Raw genomic sequence first — 18,830 nt, forward strand, 5'->3', positions numbered from 1 at the left:
TCACATCAAGCTTTTATTAGTAAAATGGGCGGTGTCTCTGCGCCGTCTAGGCACGCTGCAGCAGTTGATCTCAGAGACGATGGTGCGCTGGGCTCAGGAGTCTGTGATCGAGGACCCTGAGCTAGTCAGGGCCATGTTTGTACTGTTACACAGACAGTACGATGGAATCGGAGGGCAGGTGCGCGCTTTGCCCAAAACTTACACCATCAACGCTGTCTCTGTGGAGGACACCATCAACCTGTTAGCCTCGCTCGGACAGATCCGCTCACTCCTCAGCGTCCGCATGGGTCGCGAGGAAGAGAAACTCATGATCCGCGGCCTCAGGTGAACACACACACACACACACGCACACAAACACTGTGTCATTCTCTTCTCTAAAGTGCTTCATGTATCAAAAATGTATTACCATCAACGGGAACCCTGATGGCTCATTTCCTGTCCTCTACAGCGACATCATGAACAATAAGGTGTTCTATCAGCACCCGAACCTGATGAGAGCTCTGGGCATGCATGAAACCGTCATGGAGGTCATGGTTAATGTGCTGGGTGGGGGAGAGTCCAAGGTAACCATCACCCTGCCTAAAAACACGTAGCAGAGAATGACTAGCCTATCATTCAAAACAAACTAAAAACAGCGGGTAAAAAAAGATCAAACTCTAGATCCCTCAGATGACCCCTAGCAGAGATCGTCGGCAGAGAACATGTTATTACCGAGAATACTGCTGGCAGGAAATGTGAACAATCGGAGTATACAGTTGTGCTCGTAAATTCACACACCCCTTGCGGAATCTGCAAAATGTTAATAATTAAGAAAAGAAAAGATAAGATTAATAAGGATCATTAAAATTGTATTTTGTTTTTAAATACATACTGCCATAGATTTCACATGATAAATGTTTACGTATAGTCCACAAGACACAAAAATAACCGAATTTACACAAATGAACCGATTTATGAAAAAGTTGACATACCCATGGTTCTTAATAATGTGTGTTGTTACCTGGATGATCAACAATCCTCCAGATCCTGCACATTCTTGCCTTTCCAGCATAATCTGCATATTTGAGCCCTGTCCAATAGTGTCTATATGATATTGAGCTCCGCCTTTTCACACTTAGGACAACCGAGGGACTCGTACACGACTGTTACAAACGGTGCAAACATTCACTGATGCTCACGAAGGCAACACGATAGATTCAGAGCCCGGGGGGGGGGTAAACTTTTGAACAAGATGATCGGTGTCAATTGTTATTACTTTGTTTAAAGATCTGATCTTTTTCATTTAGTACTGCCCTACAGAAGCTAAGACAGGAGATATTTAGTTAACATTTACGGAAGGAGTTGGGCATGGGGGAGGGGGAGGGGAAGGGGGAGGGGGGGCGCATGGTGGCTTTGTAGTCAGCACATGTGCCTCGAACCTCCTGGGTTCGGGGTACGAATCCCGCCTCCTGTGTGCATGGAGTTTGCATGTTCACCTCGTATTCCTCCAGGTACTCTGGCTTCCTGCCCCAATTCAAAGACACGTCGTAGGCCGATTGGCATTTCCAAATTGTCCGTAGTGTGCCCGAGTTCCCTGGAATACACTCCAGGCTCCCTGCAACCCTGCGTAGGATACGCAATACGGAAAATGGACGGATGGAGTCTCGGTTGTAACAATCAGAGAGTCTCTGCTTTGTAACAGTCATGGAGACGGAGAGCACTAGGCTGGTGAGGCTGGTGAGGGAATGCCCGTTTATCGCGGCTATAACATAAGTGAGAACAGGAAGTAACTCGTCTATCGGATGTTCCACAACATTACATTCGATTATAAACCGTTAAAACGCTGCACATTCCGAACATTAATAAATGAAACATTGTAACCTTTGGTAAATAAATCTCTGCGGTATCATCAGAATAGCATACTCCAGATTGTGCTGTTATATGAAAATAACGCACTTGTGCATGCAGGGTGTATTATCCCTTACTTAACTATTAACATAGGAGGCCATTGAAGTGACGCAAACGGTACAAAAGTAACATAATGTCAGCAAAACTACTGCAGCAGACATGTAGAGGACAAGCCCTGCTACCAATCAGCTACATTCAGTATGATAAGCTCCTCCCAGAGTAGTTCCTGGTCTGCCCAAATGTACTTACTATGGAGCAGGAACTGAACGGGTTCTGGGAAGTAAAATTAGCCCTGATTTTAACAGACATGCACAAAGTCCATGCGTTCCTAAAGGCCTCCTGGTTTCCTGAAGGAAAGGTTTCTCTATTGGATTTATTGATTTGCTTATATGACTTCATACTCTGAAATCAAGAGCAGAAGTGCCACTGTACCATTCATATATAGCACACACAAGCAATTCCTTATAACTGTAAAACGAGTCAGTATCCGAAACAACGAAGAGCAAACGAATTGTATTTACTTGTAGAGCTCCATCGTACCCTATAGTGTGCTTGGCAGTTAGAGTTAGGGTTAGGTTAGGTTAAAATAGTGTTACATTCATAAATTTGATTATGGACAGTAAGATTGCCGTGATATGGCTATAGATTGTTTGTTTTTTTTCTTTTAGGAAATCACATTTCCTAAGATGGTGGCCAACTGCTGCCGCTTTCTGTGTTACTTCTGCCGGATCAGCCGTCAGAACCAGAAGGCCATGTTTGATCACCTGAGCTACCTGCTGGAGAACAGCAGCGTGGGTCTCGGTAACAACACCCACTATCTTCCTTTAAAGCTGAATGATTCGTGTTCTACTGAGGGAGTGGCTGAAAAGTAAAGCCCTATAACCACTGAATACGTATTCTCCAAATAAATATCGCCTTTACCAGATAACGTTACCGTACAAGAGCCTTTGGTCAATGAGGTGTAGCACCATTTAATGTGTAAAACCCTTTAGGTACTCCAGTCGTTAGCTTCATTCTCCAGCTAAATGACGTGTTTTTCTCCCTGGGCCTGCCTCTCCTTATTTGGTTTGTTTTTGCTGTTGTACTCAGGAAAGCTTTTGTTACTCTTCCAATCCACTCCACTGCTTTTTAATCGTGGCATTTATCTTTTTCCCTTATCTACTTATGCGCGCTCATCTGAGCAAACCGAGCGTGGGAATAGATTGTGCACAGTTACAAATGACAGTAAAGGGCTATTGCACGAAATCAGTTTCTCCAGCCGAGTGTATCATCGCAGTACATGCGTATAAAAAAGTAAAAAAAGAAAGAAAAATATTAACCGAGCGTGGTTTGTAGGAGGAGGGGCGGTTACATGTATTCTGTTTGTGGAATCAAGTGCCAGCGTGTAAAATCCGCACCCCCACCACAGCGCACTATTTAAACAGAAAGAAGTATCGTGACTCTGGGTTCCTGACGAACCAGTGAAGCAACACGGTTCAGTGATTAGCACTGAAACTGTTTAAAAGGACCGCTCTACCCACTTGTGTAGTCTACACATTGAAAGATTTTTGTGATATCAGGCTCATAGAATCAGCACTCCACTCCACCCCACCCTGACGAAGACGTTCCAGCCCGTTGGAAAGGTGTGTTTGTTTTCGTGTATACATGGGTGTAAATCTACACTGTACAGTAATGCTCATATGTATCCTCTGCAGCATCTCCTTCAATGCGCGGCTCCACGCCGCTGGACGTAGCCGCCGCTTCTGTGATGGACAATAACGAACTGGCGCTGGCCCTCAGGGAACCGGACCTGGAGAAGGTCCGAAAACAAGCACGCTTGCTTTTTTCTCTGTTTCTCCACTTTCTCACTCCTCTCTGAGTACCAACTGAGTAATTATGTCTGAGTGATTTATTTTCTTTAGTTGATATGTACCTGAAGTAAAGTAAAGCTGTAGTGCTCACCAGAATAATTAGCAGTCATTTTGGTGTAAAAAAAAAACAACAACTATGGCCTCATTGGTTATTTCATTTATGTCCATGAGATACAAGTAACTTAAAAAGATATATATATATATATATATAGATATATATTAAAACAGGTTTACCAAAATCTCAACATGACCATTTAGCATTAATGGCTGTACAAAAAATACAATGTGTGTGTGTGTGTGTGCAGGTGGTGCAGTATCTAGCAGGCTGTGGGCTGCAGAGCTGTGTGATGTTAGTGTCTAAGGGTTATCCTGATATTGGATGGAACCCTGTGGAGGGAGAGCGGTACCTCGACTTCCTCCGCTTCGCTGTGTTCTGTAACGGTGAGTGTCACATTCATGAAGAAGTCCTCTTCTAACACTAGATGTACTCAAAATATGCAAACCATATCGGTACCTGCTCGTATAACCTCTGGATTAGACTACTGTAAGGCTCTGCTGCCTGTTTAAGTAAAGTTTCCGCAAGTTCAGAACGCAGCAGGCCACGCCCCTCATCAAGACAAGAAAGTCTGAGCAGGTAAACAGCACAACAAAAGAATCTGATCATCTTCACGGACTCCAAATCTTGCCCTCAAGCAATGGAGCAATGCTAAAAGGCGAATACCTGACTCTATTGGGGCGGTGGTGGCTTAGTGGTTAAGGCTCCGGGTTACTGATTGGAAGGCCAGGGGATCAAGCTCTGGCGCTGCCAAGCTGCCACTGTTGAGCAAGGCCCTTAACCCTCTCTGCTCCAGGGGCGCCGTATCATGGCTGACCCTGCGCTCTGACCCCAACTTCCTGGCATGCTGGGATATGCGAAGAAAAGAATTTGACTGTGCTGTAATGTCTACGTGCCCAGTTCTGCAAGTCCTCGCTTTCCATGAAGCGTATTTTATTGGACTGTTCTGCTTTTAATGCAAGTAGACAACATTGTTATGTAGTAAGCTGACTTAAGGACTTGTTTATAAAGATTTTTCCAGAAAATGTTTTGTGATTTTTATCGTATGTAAATGTAAAACATCTCGTATAATCTCAACCGCCGTATTTTCCTTTCGCTCGGCTTTATTTTTATGGTATTTACGCAACGCGTCATTTTTTTTGTAAGTCCGTTGTTTTGCCATGAAAACAGCCATATATGCTGCAATACAAGCTGCACGACTACGACGCTGCTAAGCACGTCAACCCCGTCACGTTCGCGCAGCAGTGGATGCCTGCTGAATTTCATATTGACTACAAAGTCCAGCTAATAGCATTTAAATCTCAAATGCTATTAGCATTTAGCTCTGCTCTGGGATATCTTGCTGAACTCCTGAAGGAGTATATCCCGTCACGAGCACTTCACTCAGCCGATCCAGACCTACTGTTAATCTGAAGGATCACTCACAGCTCAGCAGGCAGGAGGGATTTGTCTCACATGTCCATAAACTCAATAGTGCATTAGGAATATTGGCTTTGGAATTTATTTATTTATTTATTTTTAAATCCAGATTAAAAACCTGGATTATACATAGCGGAGTTTGCATGTTCTCCCCGTGCTGCGGGGGTTTCCTCCGGGTACTCCGGTTTCCTCCCCCAGTCCAAAGACATGCATGGTAGGCTGATTGGCGTGTCCAAAGTGTCCGTAGTGTATGAAAGTGTGTGTGAGTGTGTATGTGATTGTGCCCTGCGATGGATTGGCACCCTGTCCAGGGTGTACCCCGCCTTGTGCCCAATGCTCCCTGGGATAGGCTCCAGGTTTCCCCGCGACCCAGACGAAGGAGTAAGCGGTAGAAGATGGATGGATGGATGGATGGATGGATGGATTATACATAGTTCTTGGGCATGTTAAGACTACTTCTCATGAATTTCATGATTGTTAACATCTTGTACCTTGTTTGACTTTATCATAAATACGTTGTTTAATATAAAGCCAATTATTATAAAGAGGAGAAATGCGATTCTAACATCAAACATCATGTGTTATTTGTCTGTGTTTGTGTGTTTGTTTGCTATTTTTGATCTTTTTTTTCTTTCACCCATGTCCATTGAGCTGCAGTTTATTAGCTATACCTCTTCCTGCTTCAATCTGTCTCTTCTGGATTTCTTTTTTTTACCTATTCTCTTATTCTTGTCTCTACTTAGTCTTTTTTTTTTCTGTCTGTCAGTTGGCTGACTGCTAACTCTCACTCTCTCTATTTCTCTCTCTTTCTCTCTCTCTCTCTCCCTCCCTCCCTCTCTCTCTCTCTCTCCCTCCCTCTCTCTTTCTCTCTCTCTCTCTTCCTCTCTCTCTCTCTCTCTCTCTCTCCCTCCCTCTCTCTTTCTCTCTCTCTCTCTTCCTCTCTCTTTCTCTCTCTCTCTCTCTCTCTCTCTCTCTCCCTCCCTCTCTCTTTCTCTCTCTCTCCCTCCCTCTCTCTTTCTCTCTCTCTCTCTCTCTCTCTCTCTCTCTCTCTCTCTCTCCCTCCCTCTCTCTTTCTCTCTCTCTCTCTCTCTCTCTCTCTTTCTCTCTCTCTCTCTCTCTCTCTCTCTCTCTCCCTCCCTCTCTCTTTCTCTCTCTCTCTCTCTCTCTCTCTCTCGTTCTCTCACTCTCTCTTCCTCTCTCTTTCTCTCTCTCTCTCTCTTCCTCTCTCTCTCTCTCTCTCTCTCTCTCTCTCTCTCCCTCCCTCTCTCTTTCTCTCTCTCTCTCTTCCTCTCTCTTTCTCTCTCTCTCTCTCTCTCTCTCTCTCTCTCTCTCTCTCTCGTTCTCTCACTCTCTCTTCCTCTCTCTTTCTCTCTCTCTCTCTCTTCCTCTCTCTTTCTCTCTCTCTCTCTCTCTCTCTCTCTCCCTCCCTCTCTCTTTCTCTCTCTCTTTCTCTCCCTCTCTCTTCCTCTCTCTTTCTCTCTCTCTCTCTCTCTCCCTCCCTCTCTCTCTCTCTCTCTCTCTCTCCCTCCCTCTCTCTTTCTCTCTCTCTCTCTCCCTTCCTCTCTCTCTCTCTCTCTCTCTCTCTCTCTCTCTCTCTGCGCCCCCCTGTAGGTGAGAGTGTGGAAGAGAATGCTAATGTAGTGGTGCGGCTTCTGATTCGCCGGCCGGAGTGTTTTGGCCCCGCCCTGCGTGGTGAAGGTGGGAATGGATTGCTGGCAGCGATGGAGGACGCTATTAAAATATCTGAAGATCCGAGCAGAGACGGACCCTCACCTACATCAGAGGACAGCAAGACACTGTATGGGCTGCTCTCTCTCTCTCTCTCTCTCTCTCTCTCTCTCTCTCTCTCTCTCACACACACACACACACACAAACACACAGAGAGGCAGATGCATAGTTCAACACCATTACTAGAGATAAAAGATCATTTGTGGTTTATAATTCGTTCATTACAAGGGTGTGTGTGTGTGTGTGTGTGTGTGTGTACTGTACAGTAGTGATATGATGGAGGATGAGGAGGATGACACTATACACATGGGTAATGCCATCATGACCTTCTATGCCGCTCTGATCGATCTATTGGGCCGCTGTGCTCCAGAGATGCACGTGAGTCTGAAACACACACACACACACACACACACACACACACACACACAGAACAAAAAAGCTAGTTATTAACTAAACCAGATTTTAATGTGTTTTGTTGGTAATGTTTGGAAAATATCTGCATGAGACACACACACAGGATTTATAAAATGATTCTCCTCTTATGCAGCTGATCCATGCTGGTAAAGGGGAGGCGATTCGTATCCGGGCCATCCTTCGCTCTCTCATCCCTATTGAGGACCTGGAGGGGGTGATTAGCCTCCCCTTCCACATGCCCACACTCGCGAAAGGTAACACACACACACACACACACACACACACACACACACACTTGGGCCATAAGTAACATACACTTTAAGGTCAAGGTAGTTAACGTTAACAGGAACGTAGTTAGATGTAATAACACACACACGCAGACAAACACACACACTCACCCACACACACATACGCACTGTACTGGCAAAAAGTAGCAGATCTTTCTGTCCCATTCTTCACTCAGACGGTTCCGTGGTGGAGCCAGACATGTCAGCTGGGTTTTGTCCGGACCACAAAGCAGCCATGGTTCTTTTTCTGGACCGTGTTTACGGAATCGAGGACCAGAACTTCCTGCTCCATCTTCTGGAGGTCGGCTTCCTGCCTGATCTGAGAGCTGCTGCCTCGTTGGATACGGTTAGTCAGATGAACTTTGAGGGGTGGCGGTAGCCCAGTGGTTAAGACATTGGACTGGATTGAAGGGCCATAAGTCCCTTAACCCAGGGGTTCCCACACTTTTCCAGGGCAAGGCCCCCCAAATGGCATTAACATTTGACGGAGGCCCCCCTTTCACAAGATGTCTCTAAAACACATTAAAAATACAGCTTTCTGAATATATCCCCCGTTTTTTTTGATTAATAATTACATCTTTACATTACATTACATTAGGAATTGATTGTGTGTGCGTTTGTGGTCGTCTGAGAGTGAGAATTTATTTCTCACAGCAAATTTGGGCCCCCACTTTGAAAACCACTGCCTTAACCCTCGACTGCTCAGCTGTATAAATGAGATAAGTCGCTCTGGATAAAGGTGTCTGCCAGATGCCGTAAATGTAACTTTGGAAGATTCGGGATCGGGATTCAGGATTACACAGAGCCGGTCCTCCGACACGAATAACACAAATGCAGTCAGTGCAAATAGATGACTGTGATGCATGATTTAGAATCCTCACAATCATTAAGACAAAAATATCGACAATCTCGTATCAAATTCCACCTTAAAGGAAAAGAAAGTAGAAGTGGAAGAGTGCATTTTAATATTGTCATAACCTCTACTAGAGAGTAGAGCGGTATCAAGTCCTGGACCCTCAATTTGGTCATCCAAAGCGAGAGTAAAAATAATACTGATGATTTTACAATTGAAAATGCGACTCATTAGCATACGTGAGCGCTGTTCATTGACAGCGCTCTGTGTCTTCCATAGGTTTATGAGTTCATACAACAGTAAATGTAGCATTTAAGCATGTGTCTCCCTGAGGTATAAACACGACGTTGCACACTTGTAAAACAGATTCTTGTTGACGTGAAATATAAACTGTGCAGGTTCCGAAACCACTCGTTGATCTGTGAGACATCTATATTTTGGATGGTTTAAGTAATCAGGATTGAAAGCGCAGCTAGAACTACTTTTATCCGAAGCATCACCGGACTGCGTTCAGAGAGTGAAATATTTTATAGTACTGTCTTAAAGGTGTTCATATTCTTAGAATTTATTTGTGTACTCCGCATGCGTGTCTACATGTTACACCCTGTTGCTATTTCTGTACTCATTACACCCCTTTTTTTTTTTTTTTTACTCCGATGTATTTTTTCTGTCTGACCTTCAGGCTGCTCTGAGTGCCACAGACATGGCGCTGGCTCTGAACCGTTACCTGTGCACTGCCGTTCTACCCTTGCTGACGAAGTGTGCGCCTCTGTTTGCGGGCACAGAGCCGTTCGCCTCGCTCATCGACTCGCTCCTCCACACAGTGTACCGCCTGTCCAAGGGCTGCTGCCTCACCAAAGCCCAGAGAGACGCCATCGAAGAGTGCCTGCTCGCTGTGTGTGGGTGCGTGTGTGTGTGTGTGTGTGTGTGTGTGCTTGTTTTGATTCATTCCAATTTGCCAGTATTTATTAAGTATCTTAAGTCCCTTTTCTCACATAAACATATTCATTTATATTAATGAATGTAATTAATAATGTAGTGTGTGTGTGTGTGTGTGTGTATGTGTTTAGGAAACTGAGGCCATCTATGATGCAACATCTGCTGAGGCGTCTGGTGTTCGATGTTCCTCTGCTGAACGAACACACCAAAATGCCTCTGAAGGTCAGATTACCCGAGCTTCATTAGACTGTGTTCGTTATAAAATATAATAGTTTATATCAGTGTTAATGATATTAGTAATTATGGGTGACATTGTTGTAAAGGAAGAGTTTAACTCGGGCAACTCAGGTTTTTTTCTCTTCCTCAAATATAGTTGAACTGTGAGCTGAGTTTGTTGCTTGTGTCTCGTTCCCAGCTGTTGACCAATCACTACGAGCGATGCTGGAAGTACTACTGTCTGTCAGGGGGGTGGGGAAGCTTCGGCGCAGCGTCTGACGAGGAGCTACACCTCACCCGAAAACTCTTCTGGGGAATCTTCGATGCGTTGGCCAGAAAGGTATCAGAAATCCAGGCAAACTGAACCCTACTGTATTTACAGTCAGGTCCATACTTATTTGGGCAGAGACACGGTCCGCATATAAGCAATCGAGATGTGTCGCTGTCCAAATACTTATGGACCTGGCTGTATATATCAAATTGTGTCAAATTATGATGAGATGTGATTATTCGGTATTTAATGCAGGAACAACAAAAAAAAGAAACGTCCTTTCGCGTTGAACTGTTTTTTATTTCCAGCAGATTTCTTAATGTGTAAATATGCGTATTAACATAAAAAGCTTCCACAACTGAGACACAAACTGGACAACTTTCATAGATGAACAGAAATGGAGTAATGAGTCCCTGAACAAAGGGGCGGGGGGTCAATATTAAAAGTAACAGTCAGTATCCGGCGTCCTCCAGCTGGTTTAAGTACTACAGTGCATCTCATCCTCATGGACTGCACCAGATCGGTCAGTTCTTGCTGTGAGATGTTCCTCCACTCTTCCACCGAGGCGTTTACAAGTTCTCGATCACGTCTGAGGGACACACGGTTACGTGTAATAATTTTCCACTGCAAGGACGATCAGCTGTCCCCCCGTCTCCCTGTAGCACCGTCTTAGACGTCTTACATTACAGACATTACAGTTTATTGCTCTGGACACATCTGCAGTCCTCATGCCTCCCTGTAGGAGGTCTATGGCATGTTCACGCAGGTGAGCAGGAACCCTAGACTTCTTTCTTCTGGTGTTTTTCAGAGTCAGTAGAAAGGTCTCTTTAGTGTCCTAACTTACTGTAACTGTGACGTTAATCACCTAGCGCCTGTAAACTGTTCGTGTCTTAAGGACTGTTCCACAGCTGCATGTGCAGTAATCGTTTAAGGTTCATTGAACAAGCATGAAAACATCGTTTAAACCCTTTCCAGTAAACATCTGTACAGCTTATTTGGATTTTAAAATCCTGAAATTTTGTTTAAACACAGTCTCCTGAAAAATCTACGTTTCTTTTTTTGCCGAGTGTATAAAGAGAGACACTTGGCTTATACAATGGGATCTTTTTTTTTTCTACCCTCATCAAACTACCAGAGGAAATCCAGTTTGTATTCATGTTCTGTTGTTTATACTGTGCATTAGTTTTCGTCCACCACGTATGTTTTTGAACAACATGAAGCCATGACGAACCGAAGCAGAAAACATGGGTTGCATTTTGAGCGTGTACATGCAGGTTTACTGAGTGATATAGTGTCACATTAGCTGTGGTTGCGTCTAATTTTTCGGTGTGTAAAAAAACCCTGATGTCAGAAAAGACAAGATCTTGTCTGTGTTGTATAGGTATATGTACAGTTTAGGTGTATATGTATACTGTAGTATATCGCAAACGGAATTTTCCATTGCAGTTCAACTGTTCAGACTGCATTAGCATTATTAACTAGTGATTTTCATCATTGCTTACTAGCTAGGTAAATTATCCCAAAGAGGATGGGTTTTCTTTCGAGTCTGTTTCCTCTCAAGGTTTCTTCCACTTGTCATTTCTGGGGGTTTTTCCTTGACACCATCCTCATCGGCTCTGGCTTTCCCAATAGGGATAAATTTAACATTTCAATTTTATATCTGGATTTCTGGTGTATCTGCAGAAATATGATGCTGAGCTGTTTAAGCTAGCTCTGCCATGTCTGAGTGCTGTGGCCGGCGCTCTGCCTCCAGACTACATGGAGTCCAACTATGTGGCGATGATGGAGAAACAGTCGTCCATGGATGCAGAGGGCAACTTTAATCCTCAGCCCGTCGACACCAGCAAGTCAGTGACACTTTCTCACGCGCTACGGATTCAATATAGACGTAAAGCTTTATGTTGTCATCTAAAATGTAATACCTCAAACCCCTGACGTGAATATGAATTCATTTGAATAACGCTGGTCAGGGAACTCTAGCTTTCACTTTCTTTATACAAATATATATACATATATATAAAGAGAGAGAGAGAGAGAGAGAGAGAGAGAGTCATAACAAAAGTATTTATTTTCTGTCGATCAAAACTTTATTCTGTTTCCTCAGCGTGAACGTTCCCGAGAAGCTGGATCACTTCATCAATAAGTATGCCGAGCACTCGCACGAGAAATGGTCCATGGAGAAGGTAACGAGGCGTAGGGCTTTAACACCATCTGCTCCAAGAGCTCGATGAATCTAGAGATATTAATCTGTCTTTACTCTCTGACTTTCTTTAGGTTGCTAATGGATGGGTACATGGTGAGCAATTGTGTGAGGCCTCCAAAGTTCATCCCCTGCTAAAGGCTTACAAGGGACTGTCCGAGAAGGTAAAGCCTCCTTTTAAGTCCTGTAAGTTGCGAAGTGGGGCCTCCATGAATCGGATTTGTTTGTCCAGCGCGTCCACAGATTCTCGATCGGATTGATATCTGGATAATTTGAAGGTCGAGTCAACACCTTGTTCCTCAAACCATTCCTGAACAGTTTTTGCAGGGCGCAGGGCTCTTTCCTGCTGAAAGAGCCCACTGCCATTAGGGAATAGCGTTGCCATGAAGGGGTGTACTCGGTCTGTAACAATGTTTAGGTAAGTGCAGCGTGTCAAAGTAACATCTACATGAATGCCAGGACGCAAGGTTTCCCAGCAGAACATCGCCCAGAGCGTCACACTTCCTCCGCCGGCTTGCCTTCTTCCCATAGTGCATCCTGGTGCCATCTCTTCCCCAGATAAACCACGCACACACGCACACACACATCCGGCCGTCCACATGATGTAAAAGAAAACGTGATTCATCAAACCAGGCCACCTTCTTGCACTGCTCCAGGGTTCTGATGCTCACGTGCCTGCTGTAGGTGCTTTCAGTGGTGGACTGTGGTCAGCATGACCACTCTGACCGGTCTGCAACTACGTAGCCCCATACGCAGCAAGCTGCGATGCACTGTGTGTTCCTTTCTATCATAAGCAGCATTAACTTTTTCAGCGATTTGTGCAGTAGCTCTTCTGTGCGATCGGACTAGATGGGCTAGCCTTCACGTCACCTGGCAGTGGTTTCAATGTTATGGCTGATCGGTGTATACTTATTATTTTCAATACACAGTTGAGCCCTGGTTTATAAGGAACTTGTCTGTGTGAAAACAACAACCTGCAGCGATGATGGTGATGATGTCATTTGTAAAGGACTAGCCGATTCGGATGGGGAAAGGATGTGCCTTGTCTATAGCAGGGTTTAGTTATTGCAGAATTACACTACTGAGAGGTCCGAGATTATAGACGGTGTTTATGTTTAGCAAAAATTTTTATTTTTTTTTTAAATTCATTTTTAGACTGTTAAAATGTCAGTAATCACGTAAATTAGAGTACATCCCCATGCCATCAAGCCTTAAATAAGCTCTAATATTATATAATACTGGAAACATGACACAATACATTCATTGTCCATCTGATAAATGGAAATACAGCCGTATTTACCTCATCGCATGAGCACGTTATTAATATTCTTCTTTGTCTGTTAATGCCTCTGTCTTTGTGCCTGTCCTGCAGGATAAAGAGGTATACCGTTGGCCAATCAGAGAGACTCTGAAGACCATGCTGTCATGGGGATGGAGCATTGAACGTACAAGAGAGAGCGACCCGGCCAGTTTACACAGCCGTACACGCAGGATCTCCCTCACCAGCCAGGTTACATCACAGCTTACACCGACCACCGCTTCACGTCTCCCCTTTTCTATCGACTAGAATTTCACTATTTTCACTGATAAAACACACACTCTTTAGGGAGGGCAGGAGGGCTAGAGGTTATATATCCACTTCCCACTGAGAACTAATACTCTCTAAACAGGAGAGAGAGAAAATCGGACTGTTATAGACGGTTTAGCCTAGGTAGTGTCCATACGTGTTGAATCTGAACGTTGAGTTTCCAAAAAAATCTCGGGCTATACCTTTAACGCCTTCTATCACGTTTGCTTGTTAATGAATGTCATGTTCAGTGTTCATGCTGCTGTTTAAAAAAAATTGGAGTGGGTTATTTTTTTATTGTGACAGAAATACCAGGATAAGAGTTTGATTATGTGTGTTTTCTGTAGCTGTCTATAGAGGGCGCTCATGGATTCAGTCCTCGCCCAGTGGACATGAGCAACGTGACCCTGTCCCGGGATCTGCATGTGAGTGAAACGCTGTTCAGCGATGCATCGTGCTAATCATATCAAATGCCGAAATCGTTTTACGCTCAATATAATTTATTCTGCGTCCGGTCGGTTTTGACCTGCAGTCCATGGCAGAGCTGCTTGCAGAGAACTATCATAATATTTGGGCCAAGAAGAAGAAACTTGAACTGGAAGCCAAAGGTACGTCCCGGATGAGATCCGTGCTTTACATGATCTGCTCTGTTTTAGATTCTGTATCCTTTTTTATTTTTTTGGGGGGGGTACAGGTGTCCCAAAAGTCTCCATACATAGGCGAAATGAACACTTTTTAGCAACTTTATTTACACGGCATCGTCCGCTTGATTGCCATTTCTTTGTAAACACACACGGAGTCGTCTCTGTTATGCATGTACTGTAACTGCATGTCCATCGCAACCTTGTGACAGTTTCCCGATCCAGCCATGAGAATGGTTTCCATACGTTCTTCTGTTCTCAAAGGCATTCTTAAAGGCTATCTGAAAATTTTTATATAACGAGTCTTTATTAGTCACATATACATATGCACGGTGAAATTCTTTTCTTCGCATACCCCAGCATCAGGAAGCTGGGGTCAGAGCGCAGGGTCAGCCATGATACAGTTCCCCTGAAGCAGAGAGGGTTAAGGTCCTCGCTCAAGGGCCCAACATTGGCAGCTTGGCAGTGCTGTGTGTGTGTGTGTGTGTGTGTGTGTGTGTGTGTATATATATATATATATATATATATATATATATATATATATATATATATAAATCAAGTAAAAAAATTTGGAAGACATTTTGCTAAAAAGTGTTAATTTCCCCTATGTATGGAGACTTTTGAGACACCCTGTATTGCCCAAGTGTGCAGTGTTTTAGTAGTAGATTTGACGTTGATTTCTCTTCACGTGCCTTTTCCTCTCTCCTAAATGAAATCAAATGAAAGGCAGGACCTCACTGCTACGTAACGAAGGTAAAGGGCTGCCTTAGCTCAGGATACACATCTGATCAAACTCTGGATTAATACCAGTAGTCAGTGATTATTCTTAATATCTTGTTCTAAAATTTCTAACAACCATTTGCCATTGAAATCATATTTGATCATATTTAGCTCTACGGACATTAGCTAAGCTTAGCTTGTCGAAAATCCCTAATTAAATACATGACACTTTTCTTGTTATGATCCCACCTCTGATCCTGTTTTTTTTTTTTTTTTTTTTTCCATGTAGGAGCTTGCAGTAATAGCTATGAGATGTGACTGCTCTGTATTTATTCAGTCATTTATTAGGTTGAGCGTAGAGCGGATAAATGCTCAATCTACTTTGTGAAGGCTTCGTGCTGTTCTAACAGGCAGTAATCCAGAGCTGTGGAGTGTTTGGTTGCAGGATGAATGACATGATTTGGGAACCTGTGATTGAAGACCACAATTTTCACTTCCCTTTGCCTGATGGCTTTTTTCGTAGGAGGGGGAAGCCATCCACTGCTGGTTCCCTATGACACTTTAACTGCCAAAGAGAAATCCAAAGACAGAGAAAAAGCACAAGACATCCTCAAGTTCCTTCAGATTAATGGATACACTGCGTCAAGGTGAGAGTGTGTCATGTGCAGTCATGTGGAAAAAATAAGTACACCCCGTGGAAATTGTTGGCTTTTTTTGACATATTTGGACAAGCAAATAATTTGATCATTTTTTGAAACAGTGCCTACTAATAAAGTTGATACACTGTATCAAATGACTCATAAAATTGACATTTTATGAGTCATTTTCACAATTTAACTGAACAAAAAACAGGTCAGTCACATGGAAAGAACAGGTCTTTACGGTTAGTGACCTAACTCCGAACAGGTCACTCACACCGGTGCGAATAAATATTTATTCACGGTCACACTGTAGAGCCCTGAGTTGAAGTTTTTTCCTGTTCGGCGTGATGGTGTTTGATGTCCCCGACAACCTCTATAGTGCCATTTAGCATCATGCTAATGTCATGATTTCTCCTCGTACTGGAGCTCGCAGCGAAACTGGCAGCTCGAGCGCTAAAACGCAAACCCCATTTCCGGGTTTTGTTACTACAAAATGACGTCATCTCTGCGCCGCTCTATGTGATTGGCTGTAAGTGTAGGAAGCGCTTGATTTGATCTGCAGCGGAGTGTTCTATGAGCGGAGGATGAACTTTAAACGTCAATATCGCAGTCGATCGTGATCATTTAATCGTAGGCAGTCAAAATCGTAATCGTGATCGATATCCGATTGATTGTGCAGCCCTAGGTTAACGTACCATGAAAAAAAAAAAGGAAGGTCCTACTATCACTTCAGCTACAGTAATACAGTAGTAATACAGTAGTATCACTCGTATGTCTGTGGAATTTTTTGTGCTTTTACACTGTTGTTAGATTTCATACTTTTTCTTGTGCCTTCATTTGTGTAAAATCCGACAACTCTTTCTTGTTTAAATTAATTGCATTTCTGACGTGATAAAACTTGTTTGCGTCATGAGTCCATGTTGGTGTCCTGTAAAGCCCTACAACTTAAATTATGATGAGTATCAACTTTGTTCCTTCCCTCTACAGGGCTATGAAGGAGCAAGAACTCGACACTCCGGCCATAGAGAAACGCTTCGCTTACACATTTCTGCAGCAGCTCATCACATACGTGGACGAGGCTCATGAACACATGCTGGAATTTGGTAAGAGTTCAGGTGAAGAAACTAGTACATACGACAACTTCATATCAGGAAGTGACACACCAACATGGAAAGTTTACAGTGCTTTTGCCTTTTTTATATATATATATATATATATATAGATGCACTGATACTGAATTTCTCAGCCGATACCGGTAACGGATTATTCAGAGTGATATCGGCCGATACCGATACCGATACCGATAGTTCTGCCTTCTATGGCTTCTTTTAAATGAATAATAGTTAATTCCTCAATTCTGAAGGAAATGAAAATAAAAACTTTATTCTCTCCATTTCAACAAGTTGTTTAAGAGTAACTGGTCTCATAAACAAAAAAACACACTACTCTAATTAACATTAACACATGAACTCAGTTCTGAAGATTAAAGTAAGATTATTAACTTATTGAATTTTATTAATTCATATTAACATCGACTGATTTCTAAAAAACCTCCTGTTAGTCTCACATTCACTCTCCACAAACAAAAGCATTTCTACTTCATCACTGACATCAAACTGGTAATATATAATATCAACTTTTTTATATGTTAACATTAACTGGTTATGAATTACACTACTCCACAAATATATTTTTCTGTGCAAGATATACCTTTTTGTCAACTCATCTTCGTTTAAATCTTTCAACAGTGTACTGGCCCTTTAACTCAGCACGAGCGGCGCAAAAAAATTAGACTCGACGCTGAATCTCCCGCTTCACTGCTGCTCACTTCCGGTGTAAATTTTGATCAGTGCAGAGATTACAGACATTACAAACTGCAGTTCTGTCATCGTTCCACACAAGAGACATCTTCTTTACACACAGCACCAAATCGATGTGTTTTCCCGCCTTCTTTTGATTGACAGGATATAATTGGCCCTGATCATCGGATGTTTTTAACCTTTCGGCCCATGGCCAATAGCGTGAAAAATTGCCGTTATCGGCCGATACCGATTACCGGCCAATACATCAGTGCATCTCTAATATATATATATATATATATATATATGCCTTAGAATGTGTACCATCAGATTCTGTAATCCTTCTGGAAATATGGCATAAGCCTTGGTTCAAACAAACTGCATATGTTAAAGTATCCTCAGCTATACAGGTAGTTTTCTCGACATACAATATAGAGTCTGTATATTACATGTTGCAGTTGGATATAAATTTCCTTTACATGCCTTTCATTTATGTGTGCTGCTGTATTTTTGTGTCTGTCCCAGATGTTACTACACGGCCAAAGGGAGAAAAAATTCCTCATGAACAGCAGATGAAGTTCTTTGGAAAGGTTCAGTACTCATTCTCGGTTTCTTTTTACAAACGCAGGACCTTATTCTACTTACCACCCAGAGGGAACACTCACCGTTACCTTCTCTCTCCATATCTAATTTTATGGAAGCTCTTTTTCCACTCGTGTAATGATCCCTTCCTTTCAATCATGATCACATTTGATACATACACGACTGGGAAAGTTTTAAAATTACATTGGATCCTGGGTTGAGCTTCCCAAAAACATAGACGCTGTGTCCCAATTCACCTGCTTGTTCCATGCACTAAAAGTATGTCCTCTTTCTGTGAAGAAAATGTACATACGTTTGAGTGTGTAGCAAAAGACTATGCAAGTACCGGGGCATACTATATGTATTGTATTTACATTTGTGTATTTAAATGTTTTAGTAAAGCTCTGTTTCACTTCAGATTAAACAAGCCCAGTGAAAGTCTTGTCCTGTTGGAACCCCCCTCGAAAAGGCAGAGTATAATACGAACAATATGATTCATTTATTTGGACAGGTTGTTCTGCCTCTGGTTGACCAGTACTTTAAGAACCATCGTCTCTACTTCCTGTCCACTGCCATCCGTCCAATCAGCAGCGGAGGCCATGCTTCCAATAAAGAGAAGGAGATGGTGACCAGGTGGGGGGTAGCCTTTCTCTGACTAACACACACCTGCACGTTTGACACCTTAGTGCTGTGTGTGTGTGTGTGTGTGTGTGTGTGCATACAACCGGGTACATTAGTGGTGAACACCTTTCCTGTTCCTT

The 18,830-nt window shown here is 43.1% G+C and overlaps 1 protein-coding gene across 7 annotated transcripts in view; it reads left to right on the forward strand.

Moving 5' to 3' along the window:
* ryr2a (ryanodine receptor 2a (cardiac)) overlaps nucleotides 1–18,830 on the forward strand; it is a 215,474-nt gene that overhangs the window by 141,605 nt on the left and 55,039 nt on the right. For 4 of the 7 annotated variants that reach the window (XM_053684904.1, XM_053684908.1, XM_053684906.1 and 1 more), the window contains exons 39-60: nucleotides 51–324; nucleotides 449–563; nucleotides 2,556–2,688; nucleotides 3,582–3,685; nucleotides 4,043–4,178; nucleotides 6,823–7,009; nucleotides 7,206–7,317; nucleotides 7,487–7,607; nucleotides 7,817–7,986; nucleotides 9,176–9,396; nucleotides 9,564–9,654; nucleotides 9,848–9,988; nucleotides 11,603–11,766; nucleotides 12,024–12,102; nucleotides 12,194–12,283; nucleotides 13,492–13,629; nucleotides 14,034–14,111; nucleotides 14,219–14,294; nucleotides 15,571–15,694; nucleotides 16,676–16,791; nucleotides 18,013–18,077; nucleotides 18,581–18,702. In XM_053684904.1, the coding sequence (XP_053540879.1) occupies nucleotides 51–324; nucleotides 449–563; nucleotides 2,556–2,688; nucleotides 3,582–3,685; nucleotides 4,043–4,178; nucleotides 6,823–7,009; nucleotides 7,206–7,317; nucleotides 7,487–7,607; nucleotides 7,817–7,986; nucleotides 9,176–9,396; nucleotides 9,564–9,654; nucleotides 9,848–9,988; nucleotides 11,603–11,766; nucleotides 12,024–12,102; nucleotides 12,194–12,283; nucleotides 13,492–13,629; nucleotides 14,034–14,111; nucleotides 14,219–14,294; nucleotides 15,571–15,694; nucleotides 16,676–16,791; nucleotides 18,013–18,077; nucleotides 18,581–18,702 (2,857 nt within the window). The remainder of the gene's footprint in view (nucleotides 1–50; nucleotides 325–448; nucleotides 564–2,555; nucleotides 2,689–3,581; nucleotides 3,686–4,042; nucleotides 4,179–6,822; nucleotides 7,010–7,205; nucleotides 7,318–7,486; nucleotides 7,608–7,816; nucleotides 7,987–9,175; nucleotides 9,397–9,563; nucleotides 9,655–9,847; nucleotides 9,989–11,602; nucleotides 11,767–12,023; nucleotides 12,103–12,193; nucleotides 12,284–13,491; nucleotides 13,630–14,033; nucleotides 14,112–14,218; nucleotides 14,295–15,570; nucleotides 15,695–16,675; nucleotides 16,792–18,012; nucleotides 18,078–18,580; nucleotides 18,703–18,830) is intronic. The other 3 variants (XM_053684905.1, XM_053684907.1, XM_053684909.1) reach the window with 1 other exon arrangement.

This window comes from Ictalurus punctatus, chromosome 13 (genome assembly GCF_001660625.3).
Source record: "Ictalurus punctatus breed USDA103 chromosome 13, Coco_2.0, whole genome shotgun sequence".
Taxonomy (NCBI): Eukaryota; Metazoa; Chordata; class Actinopteri; order Siluriformes; family Ictaluridae; genus Ictalurus; species Ictalurus punctatus.